This window comes from Stenella coeruleoalba (assembly GCF_951394435.1).
Source record: "Stenella coeruleoalba genome assembly, chromosome: 4".
In the NCBI taxonomy this organism is placed as follows: domain Eukaryota; kingdom Metazoa; phylum Chordata; class Mammalia; order Artiodactyla; family Delphinidae; genus Stenella; species Stenella coeruleoalba.
Genome location: NC_137149.1, coordinates 36,724,063 through 36,741,116, shown reverse-complemented (window position 1 = coordinate 36,741,116; position 17,054 = coordinate 36,724,063). Strand labels below are relative to the sequence as shown.

Genomic DNA, 17,054 nt, shown 5'->3' with positions numbered 1-17,054 from the left:
AACTACTGACCGAAGAGTTCCTTTACCCCTGAACTCTACCTGACTCTAAAATGGGCAACAACGCTTTTTCTAACCGTTGGGTTGTTGAGAGGTGACATGGGATTGTGTTTATAAAGCCCTTGACTGAGGCCCGGCACACAGTAGATGTTCACGACTCGCTTACTGCCTGGAGGGAGCGCCCCGACTCCTCCGGGCCGACGCTGCGCTCAGCTCCGGTGGGTGCAGCGGGGAGGCGGTGGCCCGCGCCCTCTCCTACAGGCAGCCCGTAGGGCTGCGTTCGCCCTCTGTGCCCGCCGCGCCCTCTCCTCCAGGCCGCCCCCGGGGTTGCGCTCGCCTGCTCTCCCCCTCTGCGCAGCCCCCGCCCATTACCTCCTTCCCCTCCTGCTCCTCCTACTTTTCCCGCGCCGCCTCCGGTCTCCTGCGTGGAGCGCGCCTCGGTGGCCCCCGCGCCGCGAGCTCCAGTGTTCCAGGGCGGGCGCAGGCGAGGGGCGCGGCAGAAGAGTTAGCGTGGCCAGGGAGCGGCGGGCGAGGCGGGAGAGCGCCGCCAGGGGGACGCCCGGGAGGAGGGGGCGCGGTTCCCGCCGCTGCGCGGCGCTCGGCCCCCTCCGGCTCGGCGCGCGGCTGCAGTCTGGGCTGGGCGCTCGCGGCACATTCCGCACCCGCACCCCGGCGGCCGGGCATGTAGTAGCGGCAGCTGCGGCAGCCGCCGCGGCGGAATATGGGCGGGAACCACTCCCACAAGCCCCCGGTGTTTGACGAGAATGAGGAAGGTAAGAGGGCGAGGGGCGCCTGCCCCGCGCTGCCCCTTCGGGCAGAGGCCGGGTATCCCTCCTTCCAGCACCCTTGGCCGAGCGTCGGCTGTGTGCCCGGCCCGTGCCGGGCTAGGGGCTTCTACAGAGGCAACAACTCCTCGCGTCAGTGCCCCTTAGGGGCCGGGACGGTGCCGAGCGCGAGCCCGGGCGGGCCATTCCGAGAGGAGAGTGAACCCGAAGGCTTCACTTGGGGGAGCAGGAGGGATGAGTTGACTTCGGAGGCGAGTCTGGATGTTGCTTGGGCTCCGGGGAAGCCGAGGTCTCCTTTAGAACCCGAGGCTGAAGGAGGCGTTGTGTGTGTGTGTGTGTGTGTGTGTGTGTGTGTGTGTGTGTGTGTGTGTGTGTGTGTGTGTGTGTGTGTGTGTGTGTGTGTACTACGCATTTGGTCTTGTGCTTGTGCACGGGCAGGTTCCATGCTGCCCTCCTCATTCACCCAGGACAGCTTAGGGAAACTTTTCTTGATTAAACTCTGTGTCTGGGCGGAAGGCGTCCCGCTGTTGGCAGCCTCCCAGGTGTTGGAGTGGTGTAGGCGGTCCAACCTCATCTAAACTCCAGAACTGGGCTCTTATGGCTCATATCGGTAGAGCTTCGTATTTGGAATAGCAGAACCCCTTTTCCAGCGCTGTGTGTCTGTGGGCAACTTCCTTAACCTCTCTGAAACCTTTGTTTCTTCACCTAGGAGAAGAGACTTACGATTACCGCTTACTACCTTAGGGGGTCGTTTGAAGCTTAACTAGTGGTAATTCCTGTGAGAAGTGCCTTGTATATATAATCAGTTACAGAGCTCTGCACGGTGTTCTGTGTTAACTTTGCCTCTAAAAGCTCGGTTTGCTATTGCACTGGTTTCTCCAGTCTCCACTGTGCCCCCAAATGAGAGCCAGGTCTACTGAGCATAGTCCATGTGCCAGCCAGTGTTCTAGGGCTTTACATGTGCTCACTCAGGCCTCATGGCAACCGTATGAGGTGGGTACTTCTGTTGTTCCATTTTACAGTTGAAGAAAGAGATGTGTCCTAGTCAGAGCTGGCTTTGAGGCTGGACAGTCTGCCCTGGAGGCAGTGCTTCTTGTGCCCAGGAATAGGCTTGTGGGCATCAGTCATGATCTCTGAATCTACCAAGGCTGTGGGTGGTAGTCAAACGCTCACCCCGGCAGTCCCTCTGAATAGAATACCTGAATACAGTCAATGTAATTGAGTCACGCCCATTTGGTCCTTTCTTAAAGGAGTTCCTAGTCTAGTGGCACTGAGGACCATCCATGGTGATAAGGGCAGTGAGTGGGACCAGTGCAGGGCCTTGGAGACCCAAGGAAGGCTAAGCCCTTCCTGGTTGTTTAGTCTGGAGCACAGGTAGATAGGGAGCCAGGAGTGGACAGACAAGAGGTAGCCAGGTGGGTGGGGGAGGCTCTTGTGTATCCCAGGAAGCATTTGGACACCATGTAGCTGAACTCTTCCCCAGTCAAGTTCATAATGACCCTGAATTGCTCTATGAAAGTCAAAGCAATCTTGACACTTAAATCAGTATTTAAATATGTGTTCTGCTAGGGACATATCCTGCTTGGGGTGGATGTGGGGCAGGCCTGTCCCTTTGGGAGAACTTCTGTCCTGTGAGGTTACATTCAGGGGTGCTCAAACCCTATGAGAAGATACACTCATTGACAGATGGAGAGGATTACTTGGGCCGAAAACTTTCTGTTCTCAATCAGTCAAAGGTTTCCTGTCTGTTTTGGGGAACGGACCTATATTAGTCTGCTCAGGCTGCTATAACAAGGTACCCCAGATGTGGAACTCCCTGGTGGTCCAGTGGTTAGGACTCTGCACCCTCACTGCCAAGGGCCTGGGTTCGATCCCTGGTCAGGGAACTAAACTCCCATAAGCTGTGTGACATGGCCACCAAAAAAAAAAAAAAAAAAAGAAAGCATTCACAAGATACCCCAGATGCTTAAACAAAAGAATTTGGTGGTGGTGGTGGCTTAAACAACAGAAATTTATTTTCTCACTGTTACAGAGGCTGGAAGTCCAAGATCAAGGTGTCATCAGGGTTGGTTTCTGGTGAGGGCTCTCTCCCTGGCTTGCAGACAGCCTCCTTCTCCTTGGGTCCTCACATGACCTGTGTGCTCAAGGAGATAGAGATCTCTGGTGGCTCTTCCTCTTCTTATAAGATCGCCTGTCCCACAGGGTTAGGGCCTCACCCTTATGACCTCACTGAATGCTAATTATCTCCTTAAAAGCCCTCTCTCCAAACATAGTCATGTTGGAGGCTAGAGCTTCAGCATCTCAAGTTTGGAGAGGACACATTTCGGCCCATAACAGGATCCTTTGATGAAAGCCATGGACTCCTTTCCCAGAAGAAAGCACAAACTTATGCATCACTCCCAATTTTAGAGGTTCGTGGTAGTAGCCTGGGTCAAAGGTCATGGTTTAGGTAATTTTTTAGTGTCTTTCTCTTTTATTTTCAGAGTAAATTTGCTTTCCTGTCTCTATCCTTTATCCCAGAAAATATGCTTTAAATATCTGTTGGCAAAATAGTTATATCTGGCATAGCCAAGCTTTTGATTTTCCTGCTGTTGTTCCTCATTCCAAAAGTGGTCGGGCTCAAGGTCAACTGCCTGGTTGAAATACAAGGTTAGGACTCTCCTCATTTTGCTGGCTTTCAGCTCAGTGAAACATTAACTTGTTTGATTTTGCCAGCATATGTCTCAATACTTGTTCAAGTAACACACTGTTATTTGCCGCCAATTGATTCGCTTATTTCATAGGCATGTACTGGTCATCTTTTCTGCACCCACCCCTGTGCTGGGCAGCAGGAATATGGAGAAGATGAAGGCAAAGTTCTAACCCTCAGGGAGCTCGCAGAGCAGATAAACAGCCAGGACAGTGTAAGAGAGCTCAGGGGACTGTGGTATCCTACAGGAGGTGCCCTAACCCCGGGGCAGAGAGGAGGGGTCAGAGAAGACTTCCTCTTAGACTGAGTCTTGCAGAAATGGTAGAAGTTCCCAGGAAGGAGAGGTTGGTAGGTAGGGGAAGGGTGTTTCAGAGGGAGGGAACAGAATGTGCAAAGACAGATGGTAAAGAATAAACATGGCTCTTTGGGGAGATTGTGGGGACTTTAGTACCCCTGCAATGTGGTGTGTGAGGCTGGAAGCTACAGGAGATGAACCCTGAGTGCTGGGGTGGCCTTAAAGGGCCCAGTGGCCATGTATTTGGAATTGACCTTATGGACATCTGTAGTCAACGGAAGGATTTTAAGCAGGGCAGTAACATGGTCTGGTGACCGAACATGCTGTCCCAAACCAGAGTTGCTGAGTGGTTGAAGATGCAGATACCTACGCAACCAGAACGAATCTGATTTGTGAGTAATTTAAAGCTAAACTGTAGCTGAAAATTTGCCATTGTGTAATTGTACCATAACTGTCTACATTCTGATGGCAAACATTTAACTTGCATCCAGATAATATTAAAAACTATAACTTAGTGATGCATTGTGTGGACTCCTTTTCATACCTAATTGGGAATCATTATCACGACTCAGCCAGGGAGGTCTCAGAATGTTCATTTTACTAGAGAGTTTACAGAGGACCTCTGGAAAACTGCCCAGGGTCCCATGGTCTGTGTATGGATGAGCTGGGACTCATGAGTTAACCCCCCAGGGCTGTTTAACTCCAGAGTCTGGTACCTAGCACTGTTTCCTGTGCCACCCCTTAGGACCTACAGGAAAATGAATCCCTCAAAGATATGTAGGACCAACGCAGAATGAGACTAGCGCAGAGATCAGGCTCTGATAGAGGTCTCTTTATGCAAACGTCTATAGGAAGAAAGTAACAGTGCATCCTGACAGCACTTGATCATTTACAATAATCAGCTTCCATCTTCAGAAAACATTTTGTTGAGCTGTCATATCATAATGCAAGTTCTGGGAATGAAAGCAAAATCATCTCCCTTTCCAAATTCGTGTCAAAATTGTTTTTAAGGTTTTTTCCCTTTACTGTCCTAATCTATGTCTAGACATTTTTACATAAGGGTACACTTGCCACACAAAATGATTTCTGCATTTTCTCTTAGCGTCCTGTTTTAAGTAGTTTATGTTGCTATAATGTCTTCAAAATTACTATTTTAATGGGCTGTAATATTCCATCTGATGGAACTATTGTAACTTAAATGTTTTCTTGTTGTTAGACATGCAGGCTGTTTTCAGTGTTTCATCTTTATAAGTAAGTTGCCTGAAAATTTTATACGTAAAGCATTTTTCTTCTTTTAAGTGAATTCCTTAAAATGAGGTGCAGTGAGTGAGATTATTGGATTGAAAGGATTGAATAACTTCTAGGACTCCAGAAACATGTTCTTAAATTATGTTTCCAAAAGGTTTTTTTTAAAATATCAATGTTGTATCAATTTATGGCCTGTACCCACATTTGAGGGTATCAGTTTCACAACCTTGTAAACAGCTCTGGGTATTCTCATTTTCGATTGTTAGGAGTTAAAGGGACATTTAAAAAGAAATGTAACTTCTGTATTATTGTTGGGCCAGGTAACTTCACATGCAGCGTAGAACATGAAAGCATCTTCTTGGTTAACATAAATATACAACAAAAGTTGTTTAACTCTGGGCACAGTCAGATAACAAAGGCAATTTAAAAAATCACTCCCTGAAGTTGCAATCATGCTTCACTTGGAGACAGTCTTTTGAACCTGGGGTGTCCCTGGCATTGTGATTCACAAAGTGCCTGAAATCTCTTAATGGGGCAGGATTCACTTCCAAGTTTGTCTCAACTTTTTTTTTTTGCGGTACGCGGGCCTCTCACTGTTGTGGCCTCTCCCGTTGCGGAGCACAGGCTCCGGACGTGCAGGCTCAGCGGCCATGGCTCACGGGCCACTCCGCGGCATGTGGGATCCTCCCGGACCAGGGCACGAACCCGTGTCCCCTGCATCGGCAGGCGGACTCCCAACCATTGCGCCACCAGGGAAGCCCTGTCTCAACTTTTTTAGAACTTGGGGCAAGCTCACTTATGTTATACATTGCTTTTCATCCAGTTGTACCAGTTGTGGCTTGTGCAAAAGGTGGAAACCAAACATATTCTGAGAAAGTTTGGAGTTGCTTTGAATGCACTTTGTTCTTTATATATAGAGTACGTACAGAAGTAGAGGCTGGAGAGAGGCCATGTAAGGGATGTGGGCTTATGGGCTTGGTGTCCATATGTGTATCAGGCATGTGTGTGTCTAATGCAGGAGTCTAGAAAGTAAAGCTTAGATTTTAAGATCTATACCTCATTTGAAAGTTCATTTTGATTTGTCTTGTACATGGGGGATTAAGAAAATTACCATAAATCAATCTGAGATGGTTAAGTAGAAATGAATTGTAGGATGCATTTATACCTTTCAACCCTCCTAGAAAATAAATATGGACTTCATGAGGATAAACCATGTACTAATCATCTCTAGAAAGTCAGACATAAGTATACACGCTAATGGATTTCACTGATTATGACGCACACACTTTCCCATGTTTTAACAGTTCTGAAATTGGGATGTGCTTTATGATCACTGCTGGTCATGGTGGTACTTGTGATGTAATTTTATTGTTTGTACATGGTCACAGTTGTTCGTACTAACATGATATATGAAAGGTCTAAAGGAACTCTTTTAAGGGATGCGAAAGAATCACATTGTAGATTAATTGGCAGCATTTCTTCCTTCTTCGTGGCACATAAAGTAAGAGTGCATTTAATGTGGATGGCACCTGAAAGCAGACGGAATAGAGCATGCCAGCCTCCTTCAGCTGCAAGTGACAGAAAAGCAACATGAGCTCCTTTAAAGGGAATTAATTGGCTCCGGCCACTTCTCATCACTTCCATTCTGGTCCAAGCCAGCGTCACCCCTCTTGCTTAGGTTATTACAATAACTTCCTTAACTGGTCTGCTTGCTTTTACCCTTCCCCTCTTCAGTGGCACCTCCATGCAGCAGCCAGAGTGATCCTGTTAACATGGGCATCATTTTTCGTGCATTGGTCTCCTCCTAAGGAGTTACAAGCTCCTTAAAGTAGGGAAGTGGTGTGATTGATTCACTGCTGTGTCCCCAAGCCCTAAAACACCTGGAACATAATAAATGCTCAATAAATTGTTGATGGACAAATCAATAAATGAATGAATGGAGGTGTGAGTCTCATCAGCTGTGGCTGGAACCAAGTTCCTGAATACTATCATGAGAAATCTTCCTCCTTGGATTCTCTCCTCTGTGTGGCTCCAAGCAGGCTCTCTCCTCATGAGGCCCTTACCACCCCCAGGCTCACAACCTCACAACTCCAAGTGTGGAAAAGGGAGCATCTTTTTCACCATCGTTGCAGAGAACATCCCAGGGTTAGTTCTGATGGGTTCTCATGAGGTCTTGGGTCATTCTTGCACCAATGGCTGTGACCGGGGAGACTGAGGCTGTAACTGGCCGGGCTGTATCTCATGCCCACCCTTGGATTCAGGGGGTGGCTTTGGTTCCCCTTGAGGCATTGGGACAAAGAAGATATGTGAAGAATCTTCTCAAGGAATATTGCAGTATCAACAGAAGAAGAGAAGTGGACCCTGGGTCAGGCAGGTAAACACAAACAGAAGCATCTATTCCGGTGATGATTATTTTTGTGTTCCTTGAAACATGGAACATTCCTTGTTTATTTTGTTGCATATCCACTTCTGCACTAGACTGTGACTTCTGAACAGCGGCAATTCTTTCCTTTTCACCTTGGTGTCTGCAAGGCCTAGAATGGGGCCAGTGAAGGCCTATGACAGCTCTTTGTTGAATGAGAGATGAAAGTAATAACTTATTGGGGGCCAATTTCTTCTATTCTTCTGAGTTCAGAAGCTGTTGAGAAACAAACAAAGACATTTCGGGTGTATTATTAATAAAGTTGGTTTGGAGAACTGACTTGGATTTGAGTCCAGAATGGCCTTTCTATTCTTGTCCCTTAATTTCAAGCTTGAGACCTGCTTGGGCAGAGAATTGAGTCTGTAAGGTGGGCTCTGGGACCGTGGTTCCCAGTCACAGAGAAACCCAAGAAATTTCCAAAAAATGGTAACCTGTAATGATCAATGGATATCGGACTCTTGTATGTCATGATTTGGGCTATCACTTCTCTCCCAATGGAGAGAGAAGGCAGATCTTTCCCCTGGTGCTTTCTGGGGAAGACAAAAATCCCTCTTTTATGGGACAGCAAAAGGGTGGAGAGGGGAGATGGCTCTCACGATATGAGCTGGAGTGGATAGGCTGTTAGGATGGCGACAGGATTTATGATGTCTTGAGGGAAGGGTTTAAATGCCTTGAGAGAAGAAGGATCGATATTTTACAAGGATCAATCAGCATAAGCTAGCACTGAGCTTGGGCATTCTCCTGAGAGAATTGGTAGGAACAAAATATTCTTAGCAATATTCAGTTATCTAAAATCTGGGCTCTGAGCTATTACAGACAGAGATGGAAAAACTGTTCTACAAAGAGCAGTGAGAGTCCTGACACCCTAAAGGGATATTCTCCTGCAGACAACAATGGGGACAAACAGTTTAGGATACCAGGGGAGAATTGTGCACCAGAACCACCAAGAAGAGAAAATCAGGCTTATTAGCCAGAGACAACCAAGGAAGAAGTGAAGACCGATATTGTTACTGACCCTGCAGTCTAACTCCTTTCAGCCCTTGGTTTTTCTGACCATCTTGGAGTGTCCTTATTCATTGAGGAGTCTTGCCTCTGGTTCCTCTTTCCATCTGTGAAGTCAGTAATACAAATAGGCCCCATTCTCTCAATGTGGGGCTTTACCACTGTTCACCCATATCCCGTCCCTGTTTATTTCCATGCAAAGAATTGTCCTTCCTTGTCCCGTTGCAGTTCTGTGGGAACATGTGACTCGCTTTGGTCATTGTGAGCAGAGGCAATGTATGGCACATCTTGGAAAAAGTATTTACGAACTAGGTGTCACTTTGTATGTCTCTAGCTCTGGGCAACCACAATGTTCTGGATGGTGGAACTTACTTCAGCCTGCCTCCCAGAGTGAGTGCAATGTGGAACGGAGGCCACCTGACCTGGGACATGGCATCAGTGAGACAGACACTTCTGCTTTTTGAAGGCACTGAGATTTGGGGCTGCTTCTTACTGTAGCATAACACAGCCTGTCCTGATTGGCACATTGACCAAAACCAGCTCTCCCTCAGGCAGAGAGCATTCACTATTTTACAGTTAATTATTATGTTAGCTGTATTGTTATTGTAGATACGCTTTATCATGTTATTTTCCTTCTATCCTGATTTGCTGGGAGGTTTTATTATCAATGAGGGTTGAATTTAAGTAAATGCTTTTTCTCCATCTGTTGAGATAATATGTGGTTTTTCTCCTTTTTCTTTGTCTGACTAGGTGAAGATCAAATTTTTAGAGTATTCTTAAATAATAAATTAATCTTTCATTCTTGGCATAAAACCCAGTTTCTCATGATGTGATATATTATTAGATTTGATTTGGTAATAATTTTGTTTATAAATTTTTCATAAGAGGATATTATGAACAGTATGCCAATACATTTGAAATTTGGATAAAATAACTACTTTGGAAAACACAACTTAGCAAAAATAATACAAGGAGAATTTAAATATTAGAATAATTCTGTATCTATTAAGGAATTGAACCTGTAGTAAAAATTTTCTTGTAAAGGGAAGTCTAGGCCCAGATGTCTTCATAGGTGAATTCTTCCAAATGGTAGAAATAATAATAATGATACAAAGCGAGTGAGAGGCATGGACATATATACACTATCAAACGTAAGGTAGATAGCTAGTAGGAAGCAGCCGCATAGCACAGGGAGATCAGCTCGGTGCTTTGTGACCGCCTGGAGGGGTGGGATAGGGAGGGTGGGAGGGAGGGAGACGCAAGAGGGAAGAGATATGGGAACATATGTATATGTATAACTGATTCACTTTGCTATAAAGCAGAAAACTAACACACTGTTGTAAAGCAATTATGCTCCAATAACGATGTTAAAAAAAATAATAATGATAATCTTCTGCAAACTCTTCCAGAGAAGAGCAAGAAAGGGCACAATTTTAATGTCTTTAAAAAAAAATTTTATTGAAGTATAGTTGATTTATAATGTGTTAATTTCTGCTGTACAGCAAAGTGACTCAGTTATATATATTTATTCTTGTTCATATTCTTTTACATTATGGTTTATCACAGGATATTGAATGTAGTTCCCTGTGCTCTACAGTAGGACCTTGTTATTTATCCATTCTATATATAATAGTTTGCATCTGCTAATCCCAAACTCCCAGTACTTCCCTCCCCCACCCCCTTAATGTCTTTATTAGTTTTTTTAAAAATAAATTTATTTATTTTATTTATTTTTGGCTGTGTTGTGTCTGTTGCTGCACGCGGGCTTTCTTTAGTTGTGGCGAGCAGGGGCTACTCTTTGTTGCGGTGCACGGGCGTCTCATCGTGGTGGCTTCTCTTGTTGCGGAGCATGGGCTCTAGGCATGTGGGCTCAGTAGTTGTGGCGCACGGGCTTAGTTGCTCCACGGCATGTGGGATCTTCCCAGACCAGGGCTTGAGCCCGTGTCCCATGCATTGGCAGGTGGATTCTTAACCACTGCGCCACCAGGGAAGCCCATCTTTATTAATTTTGTATCAAGGTTATATTGGCCTCATTAAAAGAATTTGGAACTATACCATTTCTTGCAATTCCCTGTAAGAGTTTGTTTATGATTGTTATTATTTCTTAAGTTTCACATGTATGGGCCAAATGTTCATAATATCTTCTTAATCTTTTCAGTGTTTGTAGGATCTGTAATGATATCTTCTTTTTTAATTCTGATTTTGGTAATTTGTGTTTTCTCCCTCCTTAATTTATTTTTTGATTGGTCTTGCTTGGGTTTATCAGTTTTTTAGATTTAAAAATACCCTTGGCTTTCTTAATTATTATTTGTTTGCTAATGATTTACTGGTTTATGTTCTCATTTTAATTTTCTCCTACGTACATTTTGGTTTAACTTACTATTCTTTTTCTAGATTTTTGAGACAGAATCTTCTTTGATCATTGATTATATTTACTCACATAGTCTGCTCATTATTTCTTCCTTCATTTGGAAGTTTCCGTTGGAATTATCTTCATTTTGCCTGGAATATTTTCTTTAGCATTCCCTTTAGAGTATGACTTCTGGTGACAAGTCTCACTTTTTATTTGTCTGAAAATGTCTTCATTTAAACTTTGTTTATGAATTATTATTTTTCTGGATATCAAATCTGTATTGGCATCTTTTTCCTTCAGCATTTTGAAGATACGATTCTATTGTCTTGTGGTTTTTATTGTTTCTGATGAAAAGACGACTGTCAGTACTATGTTTTGCTCCTTTTCAGCTGACGTTTTGTCTTGCTGCTTTTAAGAATTTTATATTTTGCTATAAAATTTAAATCAGAAATTAAATCAGAAATTTCATTACGGTTTGCATAGGTCTGGCATTCTGGCCATTACGTCCTGTGGCTCTTGCTTCTTGTATCTGTGCTTGCGGGGCATTGCTATTTTTGCGGGATTCTTATTTTGTCTTCTAATATCACTTCTGACATTTTCTTTCTCCTCACATTATCAAACTCAAATTGCACAGATATTAGGCCTTATCACTATTCCTTGTATGGCTCTGACAATATTTCCCTATTAAAAAAAAACTCTTTTCTTTCTCTTTGTTTTTAGTCCGAATATTTTCTTCTACCCTATTTCTTTTGTAATCACTTCAGGTCTCTCTATCTGCTATGAAGTATAACTTTCAAGTTCTTAGTATTCATTGTTGCACTTTTCAGTTCTAGAATCACCATTTGGTTCTCTTTTATGGCTTTCACCTCTGCTGAAATTCTCAAAACTTGCTTTTTAATTATTTAAACCTAACAATCACGTTTACTTAGAAGACATGTTTGATAACTCCATTATTTGGTAACCTTCTATTTTTTTTTTTTTTTTGCGGTACGCGGGCCTCTCACTGTTGTGGCCTCTCCCGTTGCGGAGCACAGGCTGCGGACGCGCAGGCTCAGCGGCCATGGCTCACGGGCCCAGCCGCTGCGCGGCACGTGGGATCTTCCTGGACCGGGGCACGAACCCGCGTCCCCTGCATTGGCAGGCAGACTCTCAACCACTGCGCGACCAGGGAAGCCCATAACCTTCTAGTTTTATTGTCAATTGTTTCCTTTTAGACATCTTTTGTTTTCTCATCCATTTCATACTCATTGCTGGAACAAAGCCCTTTGGCCTCCTTACGGGAAGCGCAGAGTTTACCAAGCCTCTTCCTTTTTGGTAGACTCTGATTTTTAGTGTGTGTCCTGTCCCTAAAGCCTGTGAGGTCTTGCAAACCCTGTGTGACTTCTTAGCCTCCTGAAAGCTGTTTTCAGATTTGGCAGATAACCTCTTGAGGAAGAGTGATCTCAGTGCTGGACCCATCTCTTTGGGCTTTTCTTTTTCATCGATATTCAACCTGCAGCTCCTTACTCCTTTGAGAGCTCTATGAGTCCTTCAAATAGATTTTAAAATATATATTTTGTACAGTTATCATAGTTCTTATTAGCAGGAAGGTTGACCAGAAACACTCTAGTCGACTGGAAGCAGAAGTCCTCTCCTCAGTGTTTATGTGTGCGTAATGCCTTCTAGTTTAATAATAAGCTCTCCCTGGTACCCGTGTCACCTTAGGTCTACCACCCAACACGCCTCACTTTCACAACCATACTTGCCCCCAAAACAGTCTTCTCTTGGTGTCCTCACTTTCTCATGATAACTTGGTCCTTAACTCACTACGTTGGCTTCATCATTTCAGTGAAATAGCTCTGAGTAGAGTCATGATCATTTGGTTCTTAAAACTAGCATATGATTGTAAGTCTTTTCTTTCTTGGAAATAAGAAAATGAGCTCATGCATAAACTCATGATCCAACTGAAGAGTAGAGCCTGTCCTGTACTTTTGAAGCTCCCTGGGCTTCTCCCTGACTCCATCCCCTTTCCCACACTTTCTCATTCCTAACCATACAGTGTTTAATTGTTATTGCTTTATGAAATTTATAAAAATAGTACCACGTTTTATGTATTCTTCTGTACTTTGCAGTTTTTGCTCAAGATTGAGTTTCTAAGATTCACCCATGCTGTGTATAGCTGTACTCTCTTCATTTTCACCAATGTATAATGTTCCATCATGTGACTGCACCGTGAACTTTATCCTTCCTACTGACAGTGGACATTTGTACTCTTTCTAGTTTTTGACTATTATGAACAATGCTGCTATGAACAATTTTGTATATATCTCCTGGTGCACATACGCAAGAGTTTCTCTAGAATGTATACCGTTAGGAAAATGGCTGGGTCATAGAATAGGTGTATGTTCAACTTTGTTAGATAATGGCAAATTGTTTTACAAAGTAGTTGTACCAGTTTACACTCTGATTAGCCACGTATAGACGCTTCCATTGCTCTACATCAGCATTGTTGTAAAGAAATATGATGAGGTCGCCAAATGCAAGCCATATTTGTAATTAAAAAATTTCTACTAGTGACATTATAAAGGTAAAAAGGATTAGGTGAACTTAATAATATACTTTATTTACCCTAACATAACTAAACTATTTTAATTTCAATGTCAAAATTATTGAGATATTTTACATCCTTTTATTCATACTAAATCTTTGAAATTGGGTATGTATTTTACAGTAACAACATGTCTCAATTTGGATTAACTACATTTAAAGTGTTCAAAAGCCACATGTGGCTCGTGGCTACCCTGTAGGACCACACACCTTTCCTTCCTTGCCAATATTTAGTTATGGGCTTATTTCATATTTGCCAATCGAATGAGCATAAAATGGTATCTTATTGTTTTAAATTGCATTTCCTCACTAACAGGTTGAGGTTTCTTTATATATTTCGTTCCCACTTTTGTGAAGTGCCTGTTCATAGCTTTGTTAGTTTTTCTTCTAGAAGAGTCTGCCTTTTTGGATTGATTTGTTCCTTACATATTCTAGATAACTCCTCTTTGTCAGTTATATGTGTTGCAAATATTGTCTCCTATTTTTTGATTTCCCTTTTTAAGTCCTTTATGATGTTCATTGGCTGTTCCTTCTCCATCTTCTTTGCAAGTTCAGCCTCCTCCCCCTTGCAGTAAATCTTGGAGTTCCTCAATACTGAGCCCTGGTACCTCTTCCTTAGCTCTCTGTACTGTCTCTCCAGGTGAGATTGCCAACCCCTACGTGTTCAGTCACTCTGTACCAGTCTGAGTGCAGTCAGGAGACCAAAGCAATGTCAAAAAGGGAAAATGTAGTACAAAGGACTGTCATCTAGTCAAAAGGTTGACTTCGAAAAGGAGTCAGGACTCTAGGAGATCCAGAAGTAGCAATTTCAGGAAAACAGCTGCTCCCGGTAGGGCTGAGGGTGAGTTAACAAGGGAAGAGCTCAGAAACCTAGAAGAGGGCTTCCCTCTCCATCTAGGCTGTTTCAGATCTCATTGGGAGGGCCTGGTTGTCAGAGGAACAGGCATCCTACTGGGTGGCACAGAAGCTTGCGGGAGGATGCTGGCTGCAGCTTGCGCAGGAGGGCCGCTGAGATAAGGGCTACCAGGTCCCCTGCACCCCAGCCTAGTGCAGCACGTGGAAAGCAGCACACTGGAAGAAAAAGGGACGCCCCTTCCCCCCACTCTGGACCGGCCGTGTCTCTGTTGTGCCCTCTATTGGCCATGCCGAACATGAAGCCAGCTGGAAATAAACGTCCCCAGGGTCCCGTCCAGTGTCACAAGGCAGTGGATTTGGAGCTCAGAGACAGCACATGCGTAACTGGTGCCTATTCCTCTAAAACCATGACTCAGTAATTTATTTCCTTAATTCACATTTCTCCTCTGGGCTCCCAGTCTGTGTGCCTGTATTTCCACTTGGATGTCTCAGAAGATTTAATACCTCAAATTCAAAATGACCTCAATCAAACTCACGTGTTTTTCAGAGTTTCCGAGCTTAGTGCGCAGTACCATCATCTACCCAGTTGCAGGAGCCAACATCTCTGAGGTTTTCCTTGATCCTTCCATCTCCCTCACCCCCGTGAATCCAATTAGGCACCTGGCTGTGTTGATTTTACCTCCCAAATATCTCCCAAATCTGCCCTTTCTTTCCAGCCACACCAGTACCATCTCCATTCAACATCGCCCCTCATGGGACCCCTGTGCTGCCTCCTGACTGGTCTCCGTGCTCCCTCTTGCCCTTTCAGTACATCCTCCATCCAACCACCAGAATCAGTTTTAAATCATGAATATGACCAAGCTGGTCCTGCTCAGCGGTCCTTAGTGGCTTCATTGCTCTCAGGACGAAGATTAGGAATGTAATATGGCCTCCAAGGTTGTATGGTGCGGAACCTGCCCAACTCTCCCATCCTGTCTCATCTCGTGTGAGTTCAGTTCACTGCTGAGTTAAATTGCTCAGTGCAAAGTTGTTAGAGTACCTGGCACGTGGGCACTGTCCCATCGAGTTAGCTACTCCTCTCATTCTTCCTGTAATCAATGCTGTTATTTATACTCTTAGACCATGGGAGTATTCTTTCAGTTTCATGTAAGTTCCATGCCCACTACTGCCCCAGGGCCTTATCACTTGTTCTCTCTGCCTGAAATGCTCTCCCACCCACCTCCACCCCACTTGGTTTAGTTATCTCCCACTCATCTTTCTTCAAGATGCCTTATCTTATTCCCAGACTGCGTCATGACCCCCAGGGAACCCCCCTCAAATTACCATGTGCCCTTTCCTTACATTTATCACATTTGCAGTTCTTTGCTTATTTGTGTGAATCCTTCATTAATGTCTGTCTCCCCCCAAGACCGAAGTCTCTATGAGGACAGGGCCTTGTAGTGTCTAGTGTGGGTCCCACTGCTTTTACAAAGTGTCTGTCATTGTAACTGCTGGTCCTTGACCGTCTGCCAGGAAAGACAAAGAAACATCACTGTGTAACCTATGAAAGGTAACAGCTTCCCTCCTTGTATCTGAAGGAGGCAGTCTAGGGAAAGGGAAAACCGAATTATATTTAAGAAGCACCTTGTATGGGCCAAACATTGTTCACACACGATTTCACGTGGTCTTTAGAATAACACTGCAGAGGAAGAGCGGTAACCTTGGCTTCATTTTATACCCAAGGATGTTGGGGTTTGGAGAAGTTGACTAAGTTGTCTTAGGTGATAAAATTGTGGTGCTTGGTCTCACTTCTTTCTGTATACCTGGAGCGCTCTTTCCCGCATGACAGTCTTTCCCAAGATTCAGCTGTTTGTGTCCCACCTGCAGAATTATTTTTTACCACAGCCATGTATTACCTGTACTGTTATTTACTTAATACTTTTTTCTATCTTGACTGATTTTACTTTACTAGAACTTTTTAAAAAGGCACTTAAATGGTTTAAGACTTCTATAACTGGGAAGAAAGATAAAGTCAAGATAAAGTACGGTAGATAAAAAACAATGATATTCAGTGTAGCAAGATATTATTAACCTTTTTGTTTTGTTTTTTTTTGTTTGTTTGTTTTTTTGTGGTACGCGGGCCTCTCACTGCTGTGGCCTCTCCCGTTGCAGAGCACAGGCTCTGGAAGCACAGGCTCAGCGGCCATGGCTCACGGGCCCAGCCGCTCCACGGCACGTGGGATCTTCCCGGTCCAGGGTATGAACCCGTGTCCCCTGCATTGGCAGGCAGACTCTCAACCACTGCGCCACCTGGGAAGCCCTTATTAACCTTTTGTACACCCTTCCTTTGTGACTTGCTCAGTGGATATTTTTGGAGTGGATTTGTAATCACTGAACTCCCAGCAGACCTGGGCGGCAGCTGGGTAGATGCAGGGTTGGGCCCTGGGGGGGTCTGCAGGGTAGGCATTTGCGTGTTAGCTCGAAGGCGGGGGTAGGTCCCTGAAGGGAAGTGAGTCCCACACTTTGTTCCCAACATCAGAGCTGCGGCTTGATGCTCTTTCAATCACACTGCAGCTTCCAGCCCTGCTTAGAGATAGTATATTGGCCTCTGGGCTTATGTGTCTCTGGGACACAGCAGGCGCCCTGCCAGGTACACCCTGGAATCTTCCAGCAGGGAAGCCCCGTCCACAACACAGTGGTTAAGAGCGCAGACCGTGGAGTCAGACTGCCTGGAGTTCCATGCTGGCTCTGCTACTTACTAGCTGAGCAACCTCAAGTAAGTTTCTTCTCCTCCCTGATTCTCAGTTTCCTCATCTGTAAAATGGGGATTCAGTGGTACTTAC

At 44.6% G+C, this 17,054-nt stretch overlaps 1 protein-coding gene across 2 annotated transcripts in view; it reads left to right on the top strand.

The window, feature by feature from the left end:
- The first annotated feature begins 660 nt into the window (after positions 1-660).
- The window catches only part of STK32B (serine/threonine kinase 32B), a 343,330-nt gene continuing 326,936 nt past the window's right edge, over positions 661-17,054 (top strand). For both annotated transcript variants that reach the window (XM_079920141.1, XM_079920140.1), the window contains exon 1: positions 661-770. In XM_079920141.1, the coding sequence (XP_079776267.1) occupies positions 719-770 (52 nt within the window). In that variant the 5' untranslated portion in view covers positions 661-718. The remainder of the gene's footprint in view (positions 771-17,054) is intronic.